At 33.2% G+C, this 25,189-nt stretch overlaps 1 protein-coding gene across 3 annotated transcripts in view; it reads right to left on the reverse strand.

Moving 5' to 3' along the window:
- The window catches only part of mRpS18C (mitochondrial ribosomal protein S18C), a 78,605-nt gene extending 70,186 nt beyond the window's left edge, over nucleotides 1–8,419 (reverse strand). For all 3 annotated transcript variants that reach the window (XM_085807323.1, XM_085807320.1, XM_085807321.1), the window contains exon 1: nucleotides 8,262–8,419. In XM_085807323.1, coding sequence (XP_085663449.1) covers nucleotides 8,262–8,334 — 73 coding nt within the window. In that variant the 5' untranslated portion in view covers nucleotides 8,335–8,419. The remainder of the gene's footprint in view (nucleotides 1–8,261) is intronic.
- Nucleotides 8,420–25,189: the final 16,770 nt, after the last annotated feature.

Consider the following 25,189-nt stretch of genomic DNA (forward strand, 5'->3'; position numbering starts at 1 on the left):
TTTTTTTTTTAAAGTGAAAATAGGTCGATGTGTACATGGATACAGAGTTTGTGCAATTCTTTGTCTTTTTATTTTGGCTTCGTGTAGCGGCGAAAAAAATCGCCGTTATGCAAGCCAAAATAGCTAAATATTAAGAACTGCACAAAGTCGGTATCCACGTGCCGCCAAAAATCGCCAAAGGGTACTCTAAAACATACAGTACAAAGTCTTTAATCCAGACTTCGGCTATTCCGGATTAGGGGTTTTTCCTGATTATAGATCATCAATTTAAATCTGGTAAGATTGCATGCAGAAATTATAAAATAACAAATATGAAACCATAATTTATGAAATAAAGAGCAATTATGATCTAAAGGGTATCAAAATTTCCAAAAAAAAAGCTTAATATTTCTTTTTTTACTTTATTAAACATTTCTTTTAATGTAAGTTGTTTAAGTTGCTTCGTTTTTTGTGCTAATACTTTCTCTTTAATTCTATAAACAGACAATTTCTTGTTCAGTTCCACTGTCCTGTAATTGCTGTCGAGAATACCGACTAACTCGTTAATCGAAATGTTTTCGTTTTCAATAACCTCTCTGTCACTTTCTTCACTAACGGAAGCGGTACATCAAAACATGCTTTTGCTTTGTACATCCTTACACAACTCCAGAATCGGAAACTCTTTTTGACATAATCGAAAGTTCAAGCTTACTTTTTATAAAATTGCTCTAACAGTCTGCAAAAAATAATAAGCCGGATCCAATTAGAAGATTAAGGAACAAGGTAATCTGCAACATTAACTGAAATAGATTATTAGAATATTTTAGGGTACCCCTTGGCGAAACTTGGCGATTTTTGGCAGTACATGGATACCAATTTTGTGCAATTCTTTGACGCGTTATTTTGGCTTGCGAAGCAGCGATTTTTGCCCCAAAAATCACCGCTACACAAAGCCAAAATAACAAGACGAACGGCTAATCTCTGGAATATGGTAACAGGCAGTTTGGCGACATTTTGGTAGGCGATAAAGGTTACTACCTAGGACTTTGGCAATAATGTGAGAAGTACCCAGTTCCAATTACGCATTATTTTGTGTGAGAGAAATGAGAGATCATGAGATATGTCATGTGACATTTATGGACGAATCACAGTTCTTTAATCAGAAAAGGGGGGAAATTTGGAAAAATATCTGCAGTACTTTATAGCATTTTGTATTTAGCTTCATTGTGTGTTGTGTGAAACAGTGTTGCTTAATTTTTGGATCCCATGGCCCTATCTAAAGTTAATTCGAAATTTTTATTGCGTTTATCTGATAATCCAAAAGAATCGCTTGAATGGTGTACGAGTGTAGGATTAATTGTGGATAAGTATGAATGTCCAACATGTGGGAATGAAATGAGATTGTGTGAAAGGAAGGATATTACAGATAAGTTTGAATGGCGGTGCAAGAAATCTGGTGAAAATGGACATTTTGTGATCCGCCATGCACTCAAAATTCTGTAGAAGATTAGGTAAGTTAGTATTTTTAATCATTTGAGGATGTTATTTTATGCATTCTTCTAAATATAAGGAATAAATAAATTAATATGTTATTATTGGAAAATTTGGTACTATTTGGTTTCGAGGGCCGTAAAAAATCGCCAAACTATTGTTGATGCCAATGCTGCTAAAAATAATTGCGGCAACCCTAATAAATGCGGCAAGAAAGGAAGTATAATAGTAAATAACTATCTAAGATTGATGTTTTAATTTAGATGAAAGGTTAATTTCATATAATATTTTTTCATTATTATAATTTATATGAAAAAGGCTAAACATGACTGAATGGAAGCATAAGAGTAAATAACTATTTCAGATCATTATTATAATTTATATAAAAATTGCTAAACATAACTGAATGGATGCCTGCATCGCTATTTCGCTACCGACTTATTGCTAAAGCATATTTTCATCTCGTTGGTTGTTCAAACGTAATTTTCTATAATGAATGATGCCCTTTCTTTGAAAATATTCTCGGTAAAGTGCAGAATCGCTCACTTATTTGTTTGCCGCTTTTTGACAAGGGTAAAAACAACTGGATTATTATCAATTTTCTTTTACTTTTTAAGTGAAAATAGGTCAAAGTGTACATAGATAAGGTCAAGGGTGTGCGCAGTGCCATTTTTGTGCAATTCTAGGATTTTTTTTTAAGTGAAAATAGGTCGATGTGCACATGGATACCGAGTATGTGCAACATGTCAAGTAGTGGGTGATTCAGCACTTTACCCAAAATTCTATTGTCGACGTTTCATCATGGGCAATTCCCAAATTGTTAAATCCATAGGATATCAAAAAAGGATTTAAAAATAAAATTAGTATTTCAATGGCATCTTAAGAAATATAGAACTATATAAACTTACGCAATCTGAAATCAACGCGAACGCTAGATTTCGCGCTGTTAAATGTGCGTGTTTGTGCATACATTTTCACTGTAATTTTTTTACGGCCCTCAAAACGGAAAAGTACCGAAAATTTTTATTAGCAATGAATTAGTTTAAAGTAATTAAGATTTTAAGTTAATTTTTATTAATTTAATGTATGTGTTTATTTGTATTTTAAGCAGTGTTTTTTAATTTAGTTATATTTTAATTAAATGATAGTTATTTTGTGAACTATATGTTTGTAGCATTTTGGAATACGTTTCAGTACAAGTAAACATGCAAGGAAATAATTTAAATATTTGACACTAAGTATTTGCAACCATTTTTAATGTTTGCATTATAATTTCACAGGTGACGTTTATAATAGATAATTTAGAGGGAAAAGTTTTTGGATATTTTATTTATTTTATACTTACAAAATGTTCATCCTTGGAAAGCGTACATACTTTTTCGCGATCAGGTAATTTCATATATGTCCTTTTTACCGACTTTAAAGATTCACAAAATTTTCCTGCATTTTCGTGCAAATTTTTCTAATTTATGAGAAAAAAAGCAGTGTACATGGATAAAGTCAAGAGTGTGCGCAATGCCATTTTTGTGCAATTCTCAGATTTTTTTTAAGTAAAAGTAGGTCAACGTGTACATGGTTACCATGTATGTGCCATTCGAAAAAACGCGGCAAGGAGTTTGCGATTCTGCACTTTCTCCCAATTTTGCAGTTAATATTCGTCATGATTAAGCACTTTTGTTCCATAAAATTTCTAGCATAAGCGTAATTCGGCTAGCAGATTGTTGGAAAAAATGTTGAGTAAATAACAAAAAAAGAAACCTGTCTTTACTTCGTGAAGACAAAATGGCGCAGAAAAAAAAGTGGAAGGTTGCTGTAGCAGGGTTGGTTGCCAAATTTTCGCCAAAAATCACCAAGTTACCATAATCCAAAGATTAACCAGACGAACAATTGCACAAACTTGGTATCCATGTACACGTTGACCTATTTTCACTTAAAAAAAAATCCCCGAATTGCACAAACTTGCATTGCACACTCCCTTTACTTTGTCCATGTACACATCGATATATTTTCACTTAAAAAGTTAAAGGAGCACCAAATTCTACAATAAAGGCAAACAAAAAATACATAATCTAAATAAAATACATTTTAAACCAAACAAAAACATGTTATACATTTAAGCACTACCAAAAGTAAATATTCACTTACCATGATTTTCGAGTTCGCTTCGTACACCCAGAGCCACGTAAAAATCAAAATATCAATCATACTCAAATGACTTTTTCAAACCAGGTACTCTTTCTGATCGAACGCTTCACACAGTGACCATCTGAACCTTTCTTCCTAAAAACCCATTCAACTCCATCTAAACAGTTTTTACGTTCGACTAGACGCATATCCTTCCTAATACAGGACACTTATAATGGCTACTAAGTAAACCTTCATTTATACACCAGTCAATTAAAGCTCTTTTCCCCTTTCGCTCCAGATAGTACAGAAACTTCAAATTAATCTTACTACATTCGGCCATTCTACCGTCTAAAGAATCAAACCAACACACCACAAAAATGCTTACAAAACATCCCATGATTCAAAATTTCCCAGAATCATGCACCCAATTACGCCACAATAGGGTTTCCATAAAATTCAACTACTCAGGCTACCATAAATGAAACAACAACTTGGCGATAAATCAAACAACAACTTCACCATAATACAAGGGGTACCTTAAAGTCTACTCTACCCAAGCCTAGCTTATACCGTCTGTTATACATTAAATGCGCATGCGTAAACGTATTATGCGCATGTGTAAAGACATTATGCGTTTACGCATGCGCAGAAAGTTTGTAGCTTTGAGGTCTGGATTATAGATCATTCCAGATTATGGACGTCCGGATTAAAGACTTTGTACTGTACTTTTACCCATTTTATTCATATACAACATGACTATAGATCTCTATTCAATTTAAAAAGTTGTATTACATGATTTAATTATTTTGCATTTTGTAGCCAAAATAATAAAACATTTATTTTCAAATAAATTAAATTGTTATTAATAAACTTATTCCTTTTAGCAGCTCAAGAGCTGTATCAATGTTAATTCTTTCAAATTGTTCCCATTTTCTTCCATTACCCAGAAAGAACTGTTTCTTTTGAAGAAAGTGAACATTTTAGATCAAAGATTTCTAAAATGGGATAGAGAAAATGCGTGAACCTATATGATGGATACAGTGATTATAAGTAATACTTCTTCTATGGAAGAGGATACGAGCACAAATAAAACACTTCTTAGGGATGTGGGATACTAAACAGGTTAACAATCACTACTTTATATCATTCTGACAATATGTAAAGAAAGGCTTTTCTGCATTAAAAACTATTTATGCCTTTATTTACATGTGATATGATTATAGCCTGGATCCCAAATTCCTCTTAAAAGCACTGACTAAAGACTGACAAGATCAGACTGCTGAGCATTGGTAGTTGGATTAAAATCCTGATGAGAAGACAAACTGCATAAGGATTTTCTTGGCTTCCCCTAAGGATAATGTGAATAGCAGATAGTTTCTCTAAAATCCTCTCTCCCGGTATGCATATGGCTCTCACATGCTTTGCTATAAACAAACAAACCCTCAAAAAGTAGAGATTCAGTATCCTGAACCACTGCCTAATGTGCTTAGGGCTCCAGACTGTCTTAATCCAGTGATGTCTTTATAATTATCTACTTTCCAGTTTATGACAAATTTTTGTTGGGTGTAAAGAAAAAGCAACTAATAATGCGAATTTTGGCTCTAGTGTAGAATTGGGTGCCCCTTCGATTAGTGAAATTTTTTTTTTTTTTAGTTTTGGCGATGAAACCTCACTTCTGGTTACCATGACAGTTTTAACTTTGTTTTAGCTTCTTGATTTTCTTTAAATGAAAATAGATTGATGTGTACATGGAAAATTTAAGGCAGTGCGCAATGTCTAGTTTGTACAATTCTAGGATTTTTTTTAAGTGAAAACAGATCGATGTGTACATGGACACAGAGTTTGCAATTCTTTGACTTCTTATTTTGGTTTTGTGTAGCGGCCATCTTGAAATTGTGCCTTCCTGGCGCGGATCTTGATGTTAAAAACGAATCGCCAAAAAACAAAGGGCACCCAATTCTAAACTTTTACCCAATTTTTATTTTACTCATAAATGAAGGAAATGCCATGAAGAATAAGATTTACATGATTGCAAAGTTTTAAACATTTTGTTACTATGCCTTATTTTGGTTAATCTTTGGATTATGGTAACTTGGCGATTTTTTGGCGAAAATTTGGCGACCAATTCTGCTACAGCAACCCTCTATTTTTTTTCCCCCACCATTTTATCTTCATGAAGTAAAGTAATGTTTCTTTTCTTTTTATTTACTGAACACATTTTCCAAGAATCTACTAGTCGAATTACACTTATGCTAGAAATTTTATGTAACAAAACTGCTTAATCATGACAAATATTAACTGCAAAATTGGGAAAAAGTGCACAATCGCAAACTCCTTGCGCATTTTTCAAAATAGCACATACACATAAACCATTTACACATCGACTTATTTTACTTTAAAAAAATCATCCCAGAATTGCACAAAAACGGCATTGCACACACTCTTAACTTTATCCATCTACACTGCTATTTTCTCATAAATTACAAAAATTTGCACGAAAATGCGAAAAAATTTTGTGAATCTTTAAACTCGGTAAAAAGCACATATATGAAATTACCTGATCGCGAAAAAGTTACCCTTTCCAAGGATGAACATTTGCACGTATAAAATAAATAAAATATCCACAAACTTTTACCTCTAAATTATCTATTATATTGTAAACGTCACCAACGAATTCATACTGCAAACATTACAAATGGTTACAAATACTTAGTGTCAAATATTTAAATTATTTCCATACATGTTTACTTCAACTGAAACGTATACCAAATTCCTACAAACATAAAATTCACAAAATAGCTATCATTTAATTAAAATATCACTAAACCATGTACACGTCGACTTATTTTTACTTAAAAAAACATCCCAGAATTGCACAAAAATGGCATTGCACACACTCTTCACTATATCTATGTACACTGCTTTTTTCTCATAAATTAGAAAAATTTCACGAAAATGCATGAAAACACTCAACGTATTCTACTCAAACGTATTCCAAAATACTACAAACATATAACTCACAAAATCACGATCATTAAATTAAAATATAATTAAATTAAAAAACACTACTTAAAATATAAATAAGCACATACATTAAATTAATAAAAATTAGATTACAATCCTGATTACTTTAAACTAAATCAGTGCTAATAACAATTTTCCAATAATATCATATTAATTTATTTACTCCTTACATTTAGAACAATGCGTAAAAATAATATCCTCAAATGATTAAAAATACTAACTTACCTAATCTTCAGAATCTTCATTACGTGGCACGCACACTTCCACTATTTCACACAACACACAATGAAGCTTAATACAAAATAATATAGTACTACAGTTTTCCAAATTCCCCCCCCCTTTTCCCATTAAAGAACTGTAATTCATCCATTAATGTCACATGACATATCTCATGATCTCTCATTTCCCTCACACAAAGTAATGCGTAATCGGAACTAAGTACTTCTCACATTATTACCAAAGTCCTGGGTAGTAACCTTTATCGCCTCCAAAATGTCGCCAAACTACCAGTTACCATATTCCAAAGATCAGCCTTTATTTTTATTTGTGTCTTAACCCATTTCCTATAGCAAATAAGTTAAAAAGAATGAGTGTGGTTTGGTTCGGTTTTTGATTATGGCAAAGCACTTGGGGGAAATTGCAGAATCGCCCACTGCTTGGCACATTTTTAAGAATTGCACATACTCGGTATCCATGTACACATCGACCTATTTTCTCTTACAAAAAAAACGCTAAAGTGCAGAATCGCCCACCTATTTGTTTGCCGCTTTTTACAAGAGGAAGAATTGGATTTTTGTCAATTTTCTTTGACTTTTAAAGTAAAAATAGGTCGATGTATACATGGATAAAATCAAGGGAGTGTGCAATGCCATTTTTGTGCAATTCTGGGATTTTTTTCATGTGAAAATAGGTCGACGTGTACATGGATGCCGAGTATGTGCAATTCTTAAAAATGCGCCAAGCAGGGGGGATTCTGCACTTCAAAAAACATCCCAGAATTGAATAATGGCATTGTGCACTCCCTTAACTTTATCCATGTACACATCAACCTATTTTCACTTAAAAAGTCATTGATAATTGACAAAAATCCAACTCTTCTTACTCTTGTAAAAAGCACCAAACAAATAGGTGGGCGATTCTGCACTTTAGCCAAGCAGTTGGACTTTCTAAAGGTTAGGTTATTTAATTACGGCAAAGCCTCGAGTCTCAAAGTAGGTACAATTCTGGATTGTATATGCCTAAGGGGAGTTATGCCTTCGTGGAGGACTTTCTAAGGGAAACTGGCTCGTATACACGTTACACATGGGGAAAACCGCGAAAACACCCATGCAGCCAACCTGTTCGCGGGATTCGAACCTCGGATCGAACTACCAGAGTTCAACGACTTTACCGCTCGGCCGCTGGTGGGCGGACTTTCTAAAGGAAACTTGCCCGTTCACCGGGATTCAAAACCCCACATCGAACTACCACTGTTCAGAGATTTTACCGGTCGGCGGCTGGCGGGCGAGAGAGAGAGATTACACAATAATCGTAACTCTGGACGCTTAAATTTCTGAGATGTCATCAGCCTTTTTGCAAATACAACCATAAAAAGCAACTGATTTAATACTTTTGCTAATTTTTAAACATGAAAGTATTACCTCTAAGGTGCCTCGGTTCTCCTCGAGCCGCACTAAACAGCGAAGTACGTAACAAAGAAAGGAAAACTGTCATTCTTACCACCAAACACTCACAAACACAATTCACAGTTAACACCGTAAAAATGGTGGACAAACAGACAAAATAAACATATGTCTTGTTTTGCAATCATTAACACTTTCTGCCCACAGGGAGAAAAATCAAGTTTAGGTATTACATGATGTTCTGATTGCGTGCTAAAGCCGAAATTCACATATTTTTTAATTCATATAAGTAACATAGCATCAGTAAGTTATAAATATTAAAACAAAATAAAATAGATATACGCACATTTAATGATTTTATTTTATACTTGTTTCATATTTATGAATTTCGATTAAAAATTAAATTTACATTCAATTAAAGAAATTAAGTATATAAATTCTTTTATATATTTTGCCAAATCTTCAATCATGGTAAATATTTACTTACTTTTGGCGTTATATTGAGCGGAAATTTATAAGTTTTAAGCATAAGAACATTTTATGTAAACAATTTATAACAACAGAACAGTTTATCTTCAAAAATGAGCAAATTGCATTCATAACAGTTCACAATACATAAAAATGCATAATAAATAATTCATAAGAGAAAAATTACTATAATATTTAACACTTTTACATTTCATAAAAGTAGTAAAAAAACAATTCCTCACTTTAAGATAAAATAACTCGCCGAGTAAGTATTAATTTAGAAGTCAAACAACAAAAATCAGCGTTGTATTTGCAAATTTTCACAGGACTAGTTTCGATGGTTTTACTGAACCATCAAACTCAACTGCCAAAGCGCAAATGAACGAGATAAGATATAGTGAAGTACTAACAAACTCCTCTTATATAAATCTATACTTCGACTAGCATTACTCTTTGCTAGTCCTGTCTGAAGCCACACTGCCAAAACTCACCTTCAACACATCCAAGTTCTTCAAAACAAAGCACTCAGAGAGATTATCAACACGCCATGGTTTATTCCAAATTCCTATATCCACTGTGATCTCAAAGTAGATACAATTCTGGATTGTATTCAAAAACTTGCCAGTAATTTCTTCTATTCAGTTTTCACTCATCCTAACAACTGCATCAACTCTCTTAGATGTTCTCCATTTCCCAGAGAAAAGCAAAAATATCCATCTGGCATTCTCCACCCTTAACATTTTTTACTCAGGTTCTTCAGTTCACTGATTTGGACCTTAGACCAGATACTCACTTTATTCGTCGACTGATGGCAGCCACTTTTATTTTCGTATCTTTGTTTTACCGATGTCCTTCACCTGATACAGAGTATAAGGAGGCGCTGCTTTCTGAAACTCAAATTCACTATATGTTGTTAGTAGTCTTAGCAGTGAAGTAGCGTCTAGCCCTAGCATGGTTTATGCTTCATGCATGCGGAATGACAAGCTTCCTTGGCGTAATTGGCTGGCGTCCGTTATAGAGAATTGGCGATGTATCACGAGATTTGCAATTAAAGACATGCTGTTGTTCCACTAAATTTTGTCACGTTGCAGAAGTTAAGCCTGAATAAAAAGCTTGAAGCGTTGAAGTATTTAAGCTGTTACTGATTTCTTATATTTAGGGTGATTAGTATGAAAGGTAATTTTGTATGTTTGTATTTTGGATTACCACTAAAGTAAGATAATGTAATCAAGAATAAGAAAAGAAAGGACCAAAGTTTGTTATTTTGCTGAATGCCTGTTAAAAGATGAACTTTTATGATAACTGTAAATATGAAATAAAAAACAAATTTGTAAATGAGGTTAAATTAACCCATTAACGAGCTCGCCCCTCGGAACGAAATGCTTTGAAAATGGCCATGTTGTCAGTCAATAAACACCTCCAAAAAAGATCGCTTTCGTTTTCTGAAATCTCTCTAAGATGGCCCAGCCTAGGGCAATATGTTTGTTTCCCCTTAGTGTGATGGATAAGCCATAAAATTGCCTCCCCTCTATTGAATGGCAAGAAGTACTTGTTGCGTTTAGTTTCCTTTTTCCTCTTTCTTTGTACTCGTTGCTTGTAGACTTGTTTCTTTTAATATGCGACGTCCGAATTTTCGGAAATCTTTTTAGAATTTTAGCTTTCAAGCTTGCAAAATTTCAATTATTCGACATGTTTTATTGCGCAGTATTTTAAGAAAGATCATTATTTATTTTGTTACACAAATTTTTTACTATTTTCTTATCTATTTTATTTAGTTTTAGCAGGTCAATTTATTTTGGGAAATTAAATTTAAATCCATTCTTTTACCGACTAAGTTTTCATCATATTATAAGTCCATATATATTTACGATGAGAGTACAGTATTTATCAGGAATTTTTGGAAAATTTGGCATACGTATTTATATTTTAGCGTTGAATTTTTCCACAAGCTGTTCGTTAACAGTCGAGCTCATCCTCGTAAACGCTTGATCGTTTCAGCATGGAATTGGCAAGCAATAATCTTCCTAATGTTTTTCGGGATTTTATAGCAATTTCTAGAAGTTTGGTGGTTTTCTACAAATATTTTGGTAAGTTTAGCTATTATACAGTTGCTACTAATGTGGAATTTAAAACCAAAAATGTATTCCTTCGTTGATTTGAGAGATCCCATTTCGAATTTAAAGGGAAGTTTAAATGAATTTGATACAATCTTACCACAGACTAGAAAGAATTATTTTTCTGTGTTGGATGGATTTTCTCACTTTTCCGCATTTTATACATTAATTGCATAAAGCAGACACGCACAAAAATCCCTTTTGATTTTTACGGTTTCAGTTAAATGAATTGTAAAGTATATATATATTTTAACTTTCAAAATGTATTTGCTCGTTTATGCATAAATTTAAAATCGTGGGACTTCCACTTACAAATTATATGACTAAATTGCAGTGTTTAAGCTAATGACTGAAATTATAGTACTGAAATGACATAGAATATAAGAATAATTATAGGCAATTTAAATAAATTTCTATTCTATTGAATAGAAATCTATTGAATAGTCTATTTAAATAAATTTCTATTTTCATTTAAAATTTGTCATTATTAGCACCTCCCGCAGTTTTATGCAATCATAGGATTTTCCGAATTCTATTAGGTCTTTAACATAATTTCAAGGCCTAATAGAAAAGTGATAATAGGGAAAGACTATGTCCTAAGTACCAATAGCGAAATATTTGTAATTAAATAAAAATAAATATTGAATACCAGCCGCTTTTCCATTTATTTTTAGTCATATAATAACAGATAAACAAGAATACTATTACATCTAAGAATTATTTAGTAAGTTATTTTGCTAATTTTATATGAATGAGGAAACACGGTAAAAATGTTTTAATGATTGAATTCACCGTTAAAAATCAAACAAACCCCGAAATTCCTTCTTCCCAAAACTGCGTAAAATAGTTTGATTAAATATGATTTGAATGCGTTTTCCAATTCTGTTTTGAGTGATATAAATTAGGATATAAATATTATTAAATTAGGATATAAATATTATTAAATTAGGATATAAATTATTATTAGTAATAATTTTTATATTATAACTTAGCAGAATATCGTTCACCGTTAAAAATTATATCTAAAAGAATTAAATTTTGTAAAAGAATAAAAAATATAATTAACTGTTCCATTTTGTCCTTTATGCATCTCTTTATATAAAAATGGAATCTGGCTAGGGAATTTACGACTTGCATATGAACTAAAAATTGGTATCTTGACAAAACTTGTCAGAGAATAAAAAGCGTATATTCTGTGATATTAGTGTATTAATGATACTTCTGTATACGTAAATGCAGTTTATAATTACCAGCATAAGTATCATAATGGATTTTATTAAAACAACGAAAATTGAATGCATGATCCTAGTATTATCAAACTACGGCTCTTTATCCCGTTAAGTATTGCTTGGGTCGCAACCAACACGAGTTTTATTTTTGAAATATTATTCCAAATAAAACAGGAAGCGTTAAACGATATGCATTTTAAACAGTTTTACTTTTTTTATATGCATAGAAATGTTAAGTAGCTTTAAATTGTACTTCATTTCTGAAACTTCTGCGGTACTATTTTTAGAACAGATCAAGGACTTTAAAGAACAAGTACATTTTAGTAATATGCCACGTTAATGATATAGTTTAAATGTTATTGAACAGCTGTACGATTTGCAACTGGCACTGGAAGAAGCAAAATTGATCTGATGATCCAATCTTCATTTAATGAATTAATAGAGAATGATACAGGGTGAGCTGCTGGTCAGCATGTTAGTTACATACGAAAGCTAAACTACTTTCTTTTTTCCCACCGACAGTCAGGCAGCCAATCCATTGGGGCAGTTAGCATAAGCAAACTACTATTTGCTTGTACAAAAACTGTACTTAAAGCTTACAGCTTATTTTAAATAAATTTCGTATACTGAATACAGCTCCTCCGAAAAGCGCTGTTTTCTATCTTATTTGTTTTAAATTTCAGATTAAAGGAAAATAATCAGTTCTGTTTCTCAGAGACGGGATTTCTACCTGTTTGTTTTTCGTGGTTTTTTACATGTGTAACTCAGTTTCCCACTGAAAGGGCTCCACGAAGGTCCATAGCTCTCGTAAGCTTTTTTATATTTAAATAACCCTAACCCTCATACTACGACAACTATCACACTAAATTAGGGTAGAAGATTTCGAAACAAGATTTTAAATAAGATTCCGGATCTCCACTGGCAGAGCATCTAAAATCGCTGAGCACAGCTAGCTCGACACGGGTTCAAATCCTGGCCAACGAGCTGGTTGCATGGAAGTTTTCTGGGCTTTTTTTACAAGTGGAACGAGAATGTAAGTCAGATCCTCTTAGAAAGTTTCCTTCCTCTTGGGAAGATAAACAATTGCGTGCTTAGCCATAATTCAAATACATTAAACCCGTCTGTATTGACAGCTATCATTCTATCTTTGTAAAGAAATATTAAGGTAAAAACATGTAAATATCAAATTTGTTTTAGACTGCAAACATTTTTAAGCAATTGACATTTTAAGCAGCAGAGCTTTTTAGTGGACTCATGAACAACTGAAAATTGCAGCCCAGCTGGTAGAGTGGTTAGCGTCGCTGACTGCCGTATCGAAGGGCCCGGCTCGAATCCCGGAGAAGGATGAATGTTTGTAAAGTATAGTGTCTGTGCTGCATGGGGGCACTCTAAATATGCAGCGAGCCGAAAGTCCTCTCGAGAGGTTGTGGTAGGGCAACAACAACTAAAAATTAAGAAAAAAGAACCTAAAATCAGTACCGATTACTAAAGCAATCTAGCAAAACCTTTCCATCGGGCGATAAATTCTACTCATATAAGAACAGTTGTATTTTTATAGTATTTATCAAGTTAAATTTATGAGAACCTACTCAAAGTTTGGTTTTTCAGAGCCTTCGAGATTCATCAGAATGGTGATAAGATCATTAAGTGTGGGAGAGGCAAAAAAATGTTTTAAATGAAATAATTGCTGCAAAATGCACGAAGTATAAGTAGTTATATAAACAATTAAAAATATGCGAAATTTCTTCTGATGACCTCTTTCAAACAGCATAATATTTCTGCAAAGAAGTAGCACATATTTAGTTCACTCATGGTATTTGGGGCTATGAACAGATGTCGTCTTTATGAACATAAGGCGCTTTTATGAACATAAGGTCGTCTTTATGAACAGAAGGCCGATTTGGGGCTATGAACAGAAGATTTTATACTACTTACTGATAAGCTATTGAGTTCAAATTTTGTAAACATATTGCTGCGGATGATAATACAATATGGTAAAACAAATTTTATAAAATTCCATAAAATTTTTTTTAAATTTAATGTTGACATGATTTTTGCGCATATTTTCATTTGCAAGACAAACTACAATTGTCAAAACTTTAACGTTTGCACTGACGTAAAATATTCTCCCATTGCCGGTTTTCACTTTGATGGCGAAAGCAGACCAAAATGTCTCACAACTCAAAACGGGCTTGCCTCCAAGACTCGGTCGCCGCTTTTCAGATGGTCCAGACATTCCTTTTACTAGCGATAGGCAGACCTTTCTCATCGATAATGAAATGGCCGTTGTTTATGGATTGCAAAGGTTTTGATGTTTTGGATTCGTATATGAACGTCAGAACAAGGCCTTGGTAAGAAGGAAAATGAATATTGCGAAACCTTGCAATTTAAAGGAATACTTTGCAGACACGAAGTAAAAACTGTTAAAAAAATTTGCTTACTACTATAGAAAATCATAATCATTCTATGATAAGAGTATGTTATGAAGTATGTTATGTATGATGCGAGTTATGAAAGTAAATGTAAAGATAATGTATGTATGTATGTGAAGTAAATAAAATCCTCTAGAATGCAAATGCCTTATTTGGTTATCTAGTTGAAAGTTTGGCCATTTTGTTCTATTTGTTTTTAAGTACTTATCAACATAAATTTTTATTAATTTTATTGCCTAAGATCTAGTTGATGTTTCGAGATCCGGTCCAAGTAAGAAAAAAAAATGTTTATAGACGTTCATATTCATTAATTTTGTTGCATAACCTGTAATAGAGATCTGTTTGATTTTTATTTGGTTTCATTGTCAGCTATTGGATGCTTTTTTTTTTTTTTTTAAATAGCTGATGCTTTACAAAACCTTCCATACTATATTAAACAGGGTATACTGCGTTAGATTTGAAAATTTTTATTGTTTCTTCAGAAACTCAACAATTGCCTCAATGACTACTGTATTTTTCATCCTGTCTTATTGTATAATTGCAATCTGTTGATTTGAAATATAATAATTTAACAGTCAGTGTGTAAAGAAAATTCATTCTTTAGATTTATCACGAACAATTTTTTTCAAAATAATCTTATAATTAAACACAACCAATTCAAAAAAGTATTCTATTTTAAGTTAATAGTTTACCATAAAATTACATGAGTTGAAATATCAGGAAGTTATAATAATGACGATATTGACAGTTTCGGAAAACAGGAAAGTTTTCTGAAGTGTATTTATTTCTTTAGTGATGTATAAGTCAATGCTACTTAGCTTGTATAATATTACATTACTGTCTATTTTGACTGGCACCAGTAGACTAGCAGATAAGATAGCTGAACACTGGATGTTTGATCCAGGTACAAATACTGGCGAATGGGATAGCTGCATGGGAATTTTCCTGTTTCTCCTCATGTATTATGTGAACACAAGTCAATTTCTCATAGAAATACCTTCTCAAAGGCATCCCTTTACCTAAGGTACATAGCTCTTACTGTACGTTACCTTGCTTTGTGTAACTTAGCATAGCCATCAACACCTTAATAATTTTAATACAAAATGACAAAAAAAAAATTTTTTTTGCTACCATATTACCACAACAAATTTCGCAGTATGCACCAAACTGTGTCAACCATGTGTATGTGCATATAACAATTCTTCCGTTTTTAATAAGCAGCATCACCATTTTTGTATGTTTTTTCCCCTTTTTTTGTGAGTATTTGTCCAAATTACAATGATTTTTTATAACTCATTTTTATTTTAATAACAAATCATTTATAAACAAATCATACTTTTTTAAATGTGAAATTAATTTTAAAATATGCACTTTTGGAATTTGTCTGCAATGGATGAAATAGTAGTATGAATAAAATTCTGAAAAAATAAAGCTATATCAAATTATAAAGTTACAGAAGAATGGAATTTGCTATGTTAGTTGAATTTAAATTACCCAGAATCTTTCTCCCTTCGCTGTTGCTATACCACCAAAAGAAAACCAATTATGAACAGCATCCTGACAACAAAAACTTGCTTGTAACAAGATTTATTGATTGATTGGTACAAACTTTAATGGCATATTTCTTACCAAATGAATCTAAAGCAAACCAGTATGAAGGGTAGTTCGACAGGTTAACTTGTTTTCAAATTAGCAACTCTGTAAAAGGGATCATCTAGCTGTACTGACACTGCATGTTCTTTCTCATATCTAGTTATTTGGTTGTAACAGGCAATTAAGATAAAAACACTTTTAACACTGCTTAATTTTTATGTATGGTAGCCCAGTTACATGACTACAACATTTTTCCAGTACTTTTTTTACACTGTAAACTTAATTTACAAAGTTATTTACCAAGATTTTGGGATGTTGTATAGAAATATCATATGGAACAACTACAGTCAAGTGTATTGTTTCAGAAGAGAGTATATCCTCTTACTGAATCTTTTCCTGCACTTATTGTTTGATTTAATATTTCCAGTATAGTGGAATGACCATCATGAAAACGTAGCGTCCTGTAGCTCTTTCTATAATTCCAATCAGATATTCACACTTTTATTTTTGTAAGTTAATGCAGAAGACAATACATATTTACATCTATTTCTGATACTTCCAATTTTAAGGAATAATCATGGAGTCTATACTGTTACATAGAAGACGCTAAAAAAATACTTAATAGGGAGTTTAACATTATTCATGGAACAAAGGAGCTCAGCTTTATTGCACTTTTAACAATATGTTAAAACTCATACAAGCATTTATTTCTTTTATTATAGATGTAAATCAATGACCAGTTCCTAAAGTATTGAAAGATAAAAGTCAAGGAAAAAATTCTCAATGTTATTATGTAGAATTGATGCTAAAATTCTATATTAGAAACAAGTATCGATTGATTGTGTTAGGTAGAATTAAAGAATAAACTGTCGGGCGGAAATTTATTAAATGCATAAAACACAACAAAAGCCAGCGCTGTATTTATTCATCCATTTCAAAAATTGTGGCTTTTCTATCCAACTGTCTTCAAATATGTGAAATCAGAAAAAAATCTAAAATTGTTATTTTTTCCAGAGAAGCATTTCTATCCTCAGAAAAATAAATGTTAAAAAAAAAAATTAAATACAAAATTTGTGGATTTTATGCAGAAAGTGAAAAGAAAATCATTATTTCATTATAATTTTAATCATAAAAACAGATCTGCATAAAATTATTTTTTGTGACAATAACAATAGAATAATAAATATTTCTTTAAGTATGTCCAGTGATATTAAAAATAGTTTTAAATTTTGATTTTGACTTGCAGATGCCCCAGAGGAGCTGCATGAGATCTAAAATTTCTCTGAAACATAGTTTGAAAACCTTCAAACTACTTGCAAACTTCAAATTATGTGAAAAAAAGAAATGTAGATGTAAACAGCAGTGATTAAAAAGTTTTAATAACCAAAATATTTTCATTCCATCAGATTTTTTATTTTGAAAAAGACACTGTAGAAACATTAGGATTTTTTTTTTTTTTTTTGAAGTTGAAAGACGTGAAAAACGAGCAATGCCCTCCCCACGACTCGAACCATGGACCTCACGTAGACATTCTACGAAGGCAAGAGAAATACCTTATAACACAATCCGATAATAAGATCACAAATAGAAGATAAGAATTTTTTTCTTCTGGAAAATTAAAAAAAAATATTCATATTGCATATATACAAGCCTATACCATAAATTGTACCATATATAAAATTCTTGGATTATCTAATGGAAAAAAAAGTAATAAATGTAAATATTTCAATAATGGATAAAAAATGGCCTTAAACAACCAATAGAGAAATTAATGCCAACAAAAACATTATTATTGAAACAAATGTAAATAAACACATATTGCCTAATGTATTTAATTTGAATATCTGTTTTGGAACGAAAGGTGTAAACAGCCTTATGTGCCTAATAACTTAGATTTGTAATGCACATATTTTTATTTCCAATGGTAAACAAATATATATATATATATATATATATATGTGTGTGTGTGTAAACATTATCAAGTACACATACACAAAAATATATCACACACTTAATAACAAACAGATAATAAGGAAGCCTATTTAGTGTCTTCTAGTAACAGCCACAGAGATCCTGTACAAAGAGAGCTATGCATTTCGCAGGTGGTGGAGGTTGTATCTTGGGCCTTTATTACAAAGGATGATCACATAATTTTCAAATAGAAAGGTTTCACTGAATAATGACCGGGTAAAAGATAAGTTATTATGATGGAATTAGCCTTTGGGTATCGGAAATAGACATGTAGTTGAAGAATGAAAGCTTGCTTTAAATTACAGAGATTTCTAATATATTAATTTAATATATTTAAAAAATATTTTAATAATATAATACTTTTCTAATAGATTTATTTTATTATCCAAAATTATTTTCGAATTAACAGAAAGGTACGTCTTAAGTTTCAGTGATCAATTGTCAGAAAGGCTTTTTCTAGATGGCTTAATAATAATACAAGGAAATAAGCTTATTTTACACATGCCTTATGGCATAAGAAAAGGAACTTCTGAAGTACATTAAGAACGAAAAAGATGTACATATGCCATAGAAATGATTTTTAATTCTGAACAAAATTACTGGTTATCATTTCGGAAACAAAATTCAATACTTGCCCATAGTAAGACCAACTTGTGCAAGATTTTTTTGCCAAACTGAAAATCATTGTGTAAGGAAGTAAATTTCCAAAAGCCATTTTGAAATTTTTAATAATATGACTAATAATCATAAGATACTACTTTTTGATCAGTAAAATGGGTTGTTTGAACTAAGAAAAAAACTTTAAATTGCATCAGTATTAAAAGGAGCTAATTAATTTTAAATCATAAAATACAGTGACAGGCAGGCACAGCTACTATAAAATGTTTTCTACGGAAGTGGTTGTCTTAGAGAGAGGATAATTGATGCCAATGTTATTTATGTTGTTAAATTACCGCTTTTGTCGTCCTGGTACTGTTCTCTGTCTATACATTTTGAATTTGAAATAAGGCATTCAGCACGGCATGCACACTGGGTGTAAGGAAAAATAAGCAACAAAAGAAACTGGAGAGTTTGGTTAAATGATAAAAATCAAATCCTTAACCTGTTAACTGGGGAAAAATCTTTCAGTAAAATCGTTTCACAATGGGGACTTTTTCTTTTGCTGTAATTTCAGCACATCGCAAGGAATAAATAAAAGAAAATCGTTTTAAAATATTTAATGATATTAAATATTAAATTAAACATTTTTAATCCGGAAGAACAAATTAATTGAACGAATTTAAACAATTATTTCGTATGATATTCCCTAAAGCAATGCGGCATACACAAAGCAGCACTGCAGTCGAGACACCAAAATCTCGATTCTTTCCTAAGACCTTTGGAATAGCATAATTGCATCTCCTCGTTACATTTACTCTTGAAGAGTCGGATGGTATATAGTCTGCAAAATGTCTTTCAAAGAGTCGAGAGGGTTTTGGTGTCAAAGATGATCGTCCTGTACTAGTAGATGGCAACTGCGATCCGTCTCTATATTTTTCAACACCTTTTCCTACAGTTTCGATAAGGAAATGAAGCCTATCTAGGTGACCGCCATCTTTCTTGTATAAAAGATATGCATTCAAACACACCATGTCTAGTGCATGTAAAAATATCTTATAGTAATACTTTTTTACTTGGTTTCTAGCGATTTCATAAGTGTTCATTTGTCCGTCAGCAAGATCAACTCCTCCCATATTTTTGTTGTAGTCAGCGATAACTTCCGGTTTCGATATCGTTTTCCTTCGTTTTTCTATTTTTACAAATTTATTGTCGTGGACAGTACTCAATATAATTACATCCTTTTTGTCTTTCCACTTCATAATCATTATTTTGTCTCTGTACTAGCAATATGTTCATCTTTTTCAAAACACAATTTTTGATATCAGATGGTATTCTCTTTCTATTTTATCGTATTGTTCCTACAACATCGGATTTTCTTCTGCACATCTTCTCAGCTAGATCAGTACTAGTATACCAATTATCGAGATAATAGCGTATATCCCTTATCCAACAAATCGTGGCACAATTCAAGAACAATACGATTTGGTCCCTGTTCTTCTGGATAGTTCGAACCATACTGCGTGTCTTTACCTGTATATATAATGAAATCACTTATGTATCCGGATTTACTTTCACATATCTTATACAATTTAACACCAAATCGACTTCTTTTCGATGGAATGTACTGTTTCCAAGACAGTCTTCCTTTCCATAGCAAAACAGACTCATCTACAGATATTTCCTTATCTGGTACGTATAACACCTTGAATTTGTTTCTCAAATAGTTCAAAATGGAATCGATTTTGTAGGTTTTTTTTTGTTTTTTTTTTTTTTTGTTGCACACTTTTAGATCGAAAACATTGTTATCACTAAAATGTAAAAATTTTACTAACAGTTGGAATCTTTTTTCTTACATAGTTTTATAAAAAAATGGACTCTCCAGACTTTCTCGCTTTGTGAAATAAAGCTGATAAGAAGGTTTTCCTATTATTCCTCGCAAAATTAGTAAAAAAATAAATACTCTCATCTCTCGGTCATCTGCGTCAACCCACGAGAGACATCTTGAACGGGGTTTCATGGAAGTATTTTTTTCAAAAAACTTGTAGGGTTTATATTTATTTTAACTAACATTTATTTTAAGTTTAAACTATCTTTCCTCTCAAGCCTTACTTTCCCCTGGAACTGCCAATGCCAGAGTATGTACATTTTAGTAGAACGCGCAATTATTCAAATTATCAGCGGAAGTATTCTGAGTTAAATAGAAAGGAAACGAGTTCGAGGTGTGCTGGTCTTACTTCACGAGCGCGGAGGTAGCCAGAAATTGAAGAACCCCGCGTTTCGGCCTGTGTGCTTGCCTTGGAGAATTGTTAATCGTTCAACGTGATATTCAAAGTTTGCTGAATTAGCAGCGGTATTGTAAAACGCGGTGAGGTTGGTTACTTTTAGAGAGCCTCGTAGTTAGAGTATTGTTATTATTTTCTTTTCAGGTTCTTATTTTTATTTTACCGCCGAGTCGGCGTAGTTTGTGAGCGTCAAGAGCACGCAATTGTAACTTCTTAAGTTGAATAAAAAGGGACTTAAACCCTTAGCAAGACTCTGTCATTTTTCCAGTTTCAACAGTCACCTCTAGGTTGCGTGCAAGTTGGAGGCGCGCAACTCTACATTGGCGCCCAAACACTTATCGAACTGAAATGGCCGAAAATCGGATGGAAGTCGCTGGACAACACCAAGAAATGGCAAGCCAATTGGAAGGATTTGGATACCTGGTTCAGACTTTGAGAGCGTCAATCAAGCCAAACGTCAATTTCGACGGAAAAAATTCGGTGGCGATATTTCTAGAAGGCCTAGAAAATCACTTTCAGCTCTACCGTGTGCCTGAAAGACAAAAAGTTGCCATCGCCACATCTGCACTAAAAGGACAGGCCGCGCTATGGTGGAAGAATATAGGCAAATTTTTATTAGGGGAATTTGGAAGCCAGATATATACATTTGAAAATTTCAAAAAATCGTTAGTAAAGGCCTTCCCCATAGTGAAAGATCGAGCAAGGCTGGAAGCCGAACTATATAGTTTCTATCAACGGGATATAGAAGAGTTGACGGACTTTATTCTACGAAAAATTAAGCTGACGGATATGCTGTATGGGAAGAAACCCGACGCGGAGATTATTGAAATAATCTTACCAAGATTGTTACCCGCTGTTCAAGACTACTTCGAAATTAGAAACCCAAGCACATTGCAGGAGCTCTTCGAATTGGCGGTGAAGTTTCAAAATCGCAGAATAGCGGAAAAAGCTAGAGGGTCAACGTATTCTCAAAGTACCCGAAGGAAATCTTCAAATGAGGAAACCAGAAATGCAAATCGCTCTTATGGGGGAAAGAGCTATCAAGCTAACTCATCGAACCTCGAAGGTCAAGGCCCAAAAAGAAAATTCGAAAATAAACATCCGCGTACCCAGAAGGCACAAATTGAAAGGAAAGCTTTAAACGAGTAGAGGGGCCTGTGAAAGGGAGGGTACAGACCCCGGAAGTTTTAAAAAAAACCTCAAAAAGACATTTAAATACGGTCATCGTAAAAAACTCACATCTACCAATTATACAAGTCCTGGTTGGCGATGTACCAGTAGAAGCCCTCATCGATACAGGAGCAGAAGGAAATTTTATGAGCGAAACATTCTTCAAAAAGAATTTTTATAAGGTACGATTATTTAAAACCAAAAATACGGAAATTATAGCGGCGCAAGGAAAAACATGTCACTGCATCGGGAAATTATCATTAAACATACAGGTAAAAGAGGAAAGCCTCAAAGTATTAATTTTTGTAGTGAAGAATTGCAAAATCCTCTTATTTTAGGTATGGACTTTTTAAGGGCCGCGAGGGCCAAGCTGAATTTTCAAGACAGTTCCGTGGTGCTGGAGATGGACCAGAGGGTGGTGGAACCTGTGGAGAAACCGCAAGTGGACCTTAGCCATCTGAATGACCATGAAAGTCAAGCCATCCCGCAAGTGGTGTGTAAATTTTATAACTTGTTTTCAGAAAAGCCTGGTAGTTGCCAAATAGTTACGCATCAGATACAATTGAATGCCGAAAAACCTTGTAGGACTAAACCTTACCGCTATGACAAACAAAAAGACGTAATCATCGAAGAACATATTCAGGAGATGTTAAAGAATAAAATAATAACGCCCATAAATAGTGAGTACGCGAGTCCAGTCGTACTATGTAGGAAAAAGAACGAGTTTCCTCCTTCGGATAAAAGGGCTTGGAGGTTTGCTATCGATTACAGAAAACTAAATAGTATTACTAAATTCCCAGTTTACCCTTTGCCGGTTATAGAGCAAATTATTAGACAGATCAAATCGACAAGATACATGTCTACTTTGGACTTAACGTCTGGCTACTATCAAATAGCTATGAGACCCGAAGACATACATAAAACCGCGTTTATAACAAAATCGGGCACTTATACATTTTAACGCATGCCCTTTGGGTTGTGGGGGGCCCCATCAACATTCCAGAGAGCTATGGACATTGTTCTAAAGCCTGTCCTAGGAAAATCAACTTTAATCTATCTAGATGATATAATTATAACGAGTAGTACGTTGGAACAACACATTAATGATCTAGAAGAAGTTTTTAAATTATTAAAAGAGGCCGGTCTTACAATTAACGCCTCAAAATGCAAGTTCGCAACTAAAGAACTTAAATATCTCGGTTATAAAATTTCGCAAAAGGGTATAGAAACGCAAGATTCAAAAATAAAAGCCATCAAGAATTTCCCACCGCCCAACACCGCCAAGAAACTTTCTTCTTTCCTTGGGTTATGTTCTTACTATCTTTCATAAAAGATTTCGCTAATATTGTTGAACCACTCTTTGTAATCAAAAGAAAGAGAGGTAAATTTACGTGGACAGCGGAAGAAAATACAGCATTTGAAAGATTAAAAGAAGCGCTCATCAATGCCCCTGTTTTAAAATTCCCGGAGGGGGACGAAAACCTGGAAATTGCAGCAGATGCGTCAGACTATGCGGTGGGTGCGGTTCTTATGCAAAATGGCCATCCTCTGGCATTTTTTAGTAAAACGTTGAATCAGACACAAAGGAATTATACAGCTACAGAGAGAGAAACATTAGCCGTATTAATGGCTGTACACAAATTTCGAGTTTATTTCGGCAAAGCGCCAGTAACAGTCTTTTCGGATCATGCGGCTGTTGGTAGACTTTACTCGGGGAAAAACCTAACGCCCAGGTTAATAAGATGGGCTTTAAAACTCCAAGAATATAATCTCAGAATAAAATATAAACCGGTTAAGGAAAACAATGTAGCTGACGCACTTTCTCGTATAAAACTGGACGATGAAGGAAATGAACTTAAATGCGCTGTGTTGACTTCAAAAATTTTAGATTCTAGAGATACGATTATCACTGAACTGAAAGCTGATCTTGAATTTGGAAATATCTATGCATATTTGAAAGACCCCGAAAGCTTTGAGCACACAGATATCGATGCGATAAGAAATAGACCAGAAAACAATGAAATAATAGATAATTTATTATTTTATACGAAAACAACAAACGGAAATCTTGAGTACAAACCAGTCATCCCAGCCTCGCTTCGATTAAGCATTTTGAAGGAATTACACGACGCGAAAACAGCGGGTCATTTAGGGGTCAGAAAGACTTTAAAAAGGGTACGCGAGGCGGTAAATTTCCCGCAATTATACAAAATAGTAACTGCGTATGTCAGGTCCTGCAATCAATGTCAGTTAATAAATGATATTAATTACAGCCCGGCCGGGTACTTAAATAGCATTCGCGCTACATTTCCGAATGAAATTTTAGGCATAGATCTTCTTGGTCCCTTTTCCCAGAGCGAGTTAAATAAAAATAGTTTTCTTTTAGTAACAGTAGATCATTTTTAGTAGATCATTTTTAGTTGTAATAGTAGATCATTTTTAGTAGATCATTAATAGTAGATCAATAGCTACATTTCCGAATGAAATTTTAGGCAAAGATCTTCTTGGTCCCTTCCCCCAGAGCGAGTTAAATAAAAATCGTTTTCTTTTAGTAATAGTAGATCATTTTTCAAAATGGACAGAAATTGTTCCACTTAAACGCGCGTCAGCCAAAACAGTCGCAGATGCATTCTTACACAGATACATTTTAAAATACGGTGCACCGATAAAAGTCATTAGCGATAACGGAAAACAATTCATTAGTCAAATATTTGAAAACATATGCACTGGACTTGGCATACGCCATATCAAAATGGTTCCGTATAGACCACAGGCAAACATAGCAGAAAGAGTGAATAAAAATATAGTAAAAATAATTCGCAGTTACGTTAGCACACATCACAAGCGCTGGGATGGCTACATAAATGAATTAGCTTATGCTTTAAGAACGGCAAATCACGATACTACGGGAAAAACCTCAGCAGAATTATTTTTAGGCCGAAAGTTAATTACGCCTTTAGATAAATTATTCTTTGTGCAACAAAGAGAGCAAGAGTTTAAACAGAAAGATGTGCAAAAACTGATTGATCAGGCGCTTAAAAGCTCGCATACGGCAAGAAATAAGCAAAAAGCGTATTATGATAGAAA

The sequence above is a fragment of the Stegodyphus dumicola genome, chromosome X1, assembly GCF_044657685.1.
Source record: "Stegodyphus dumicola isolate Sdum_Otavi_A_Nest chromosome X1, ASM4465768v1".
NCBI classification, from domain to species: domain Eukaryota; kingdom Metazoa; phylum Arthropoda; class Arachnida; order Araneae; family Eresidae; genus Stegodyphus; species Stegodyphus dumicola.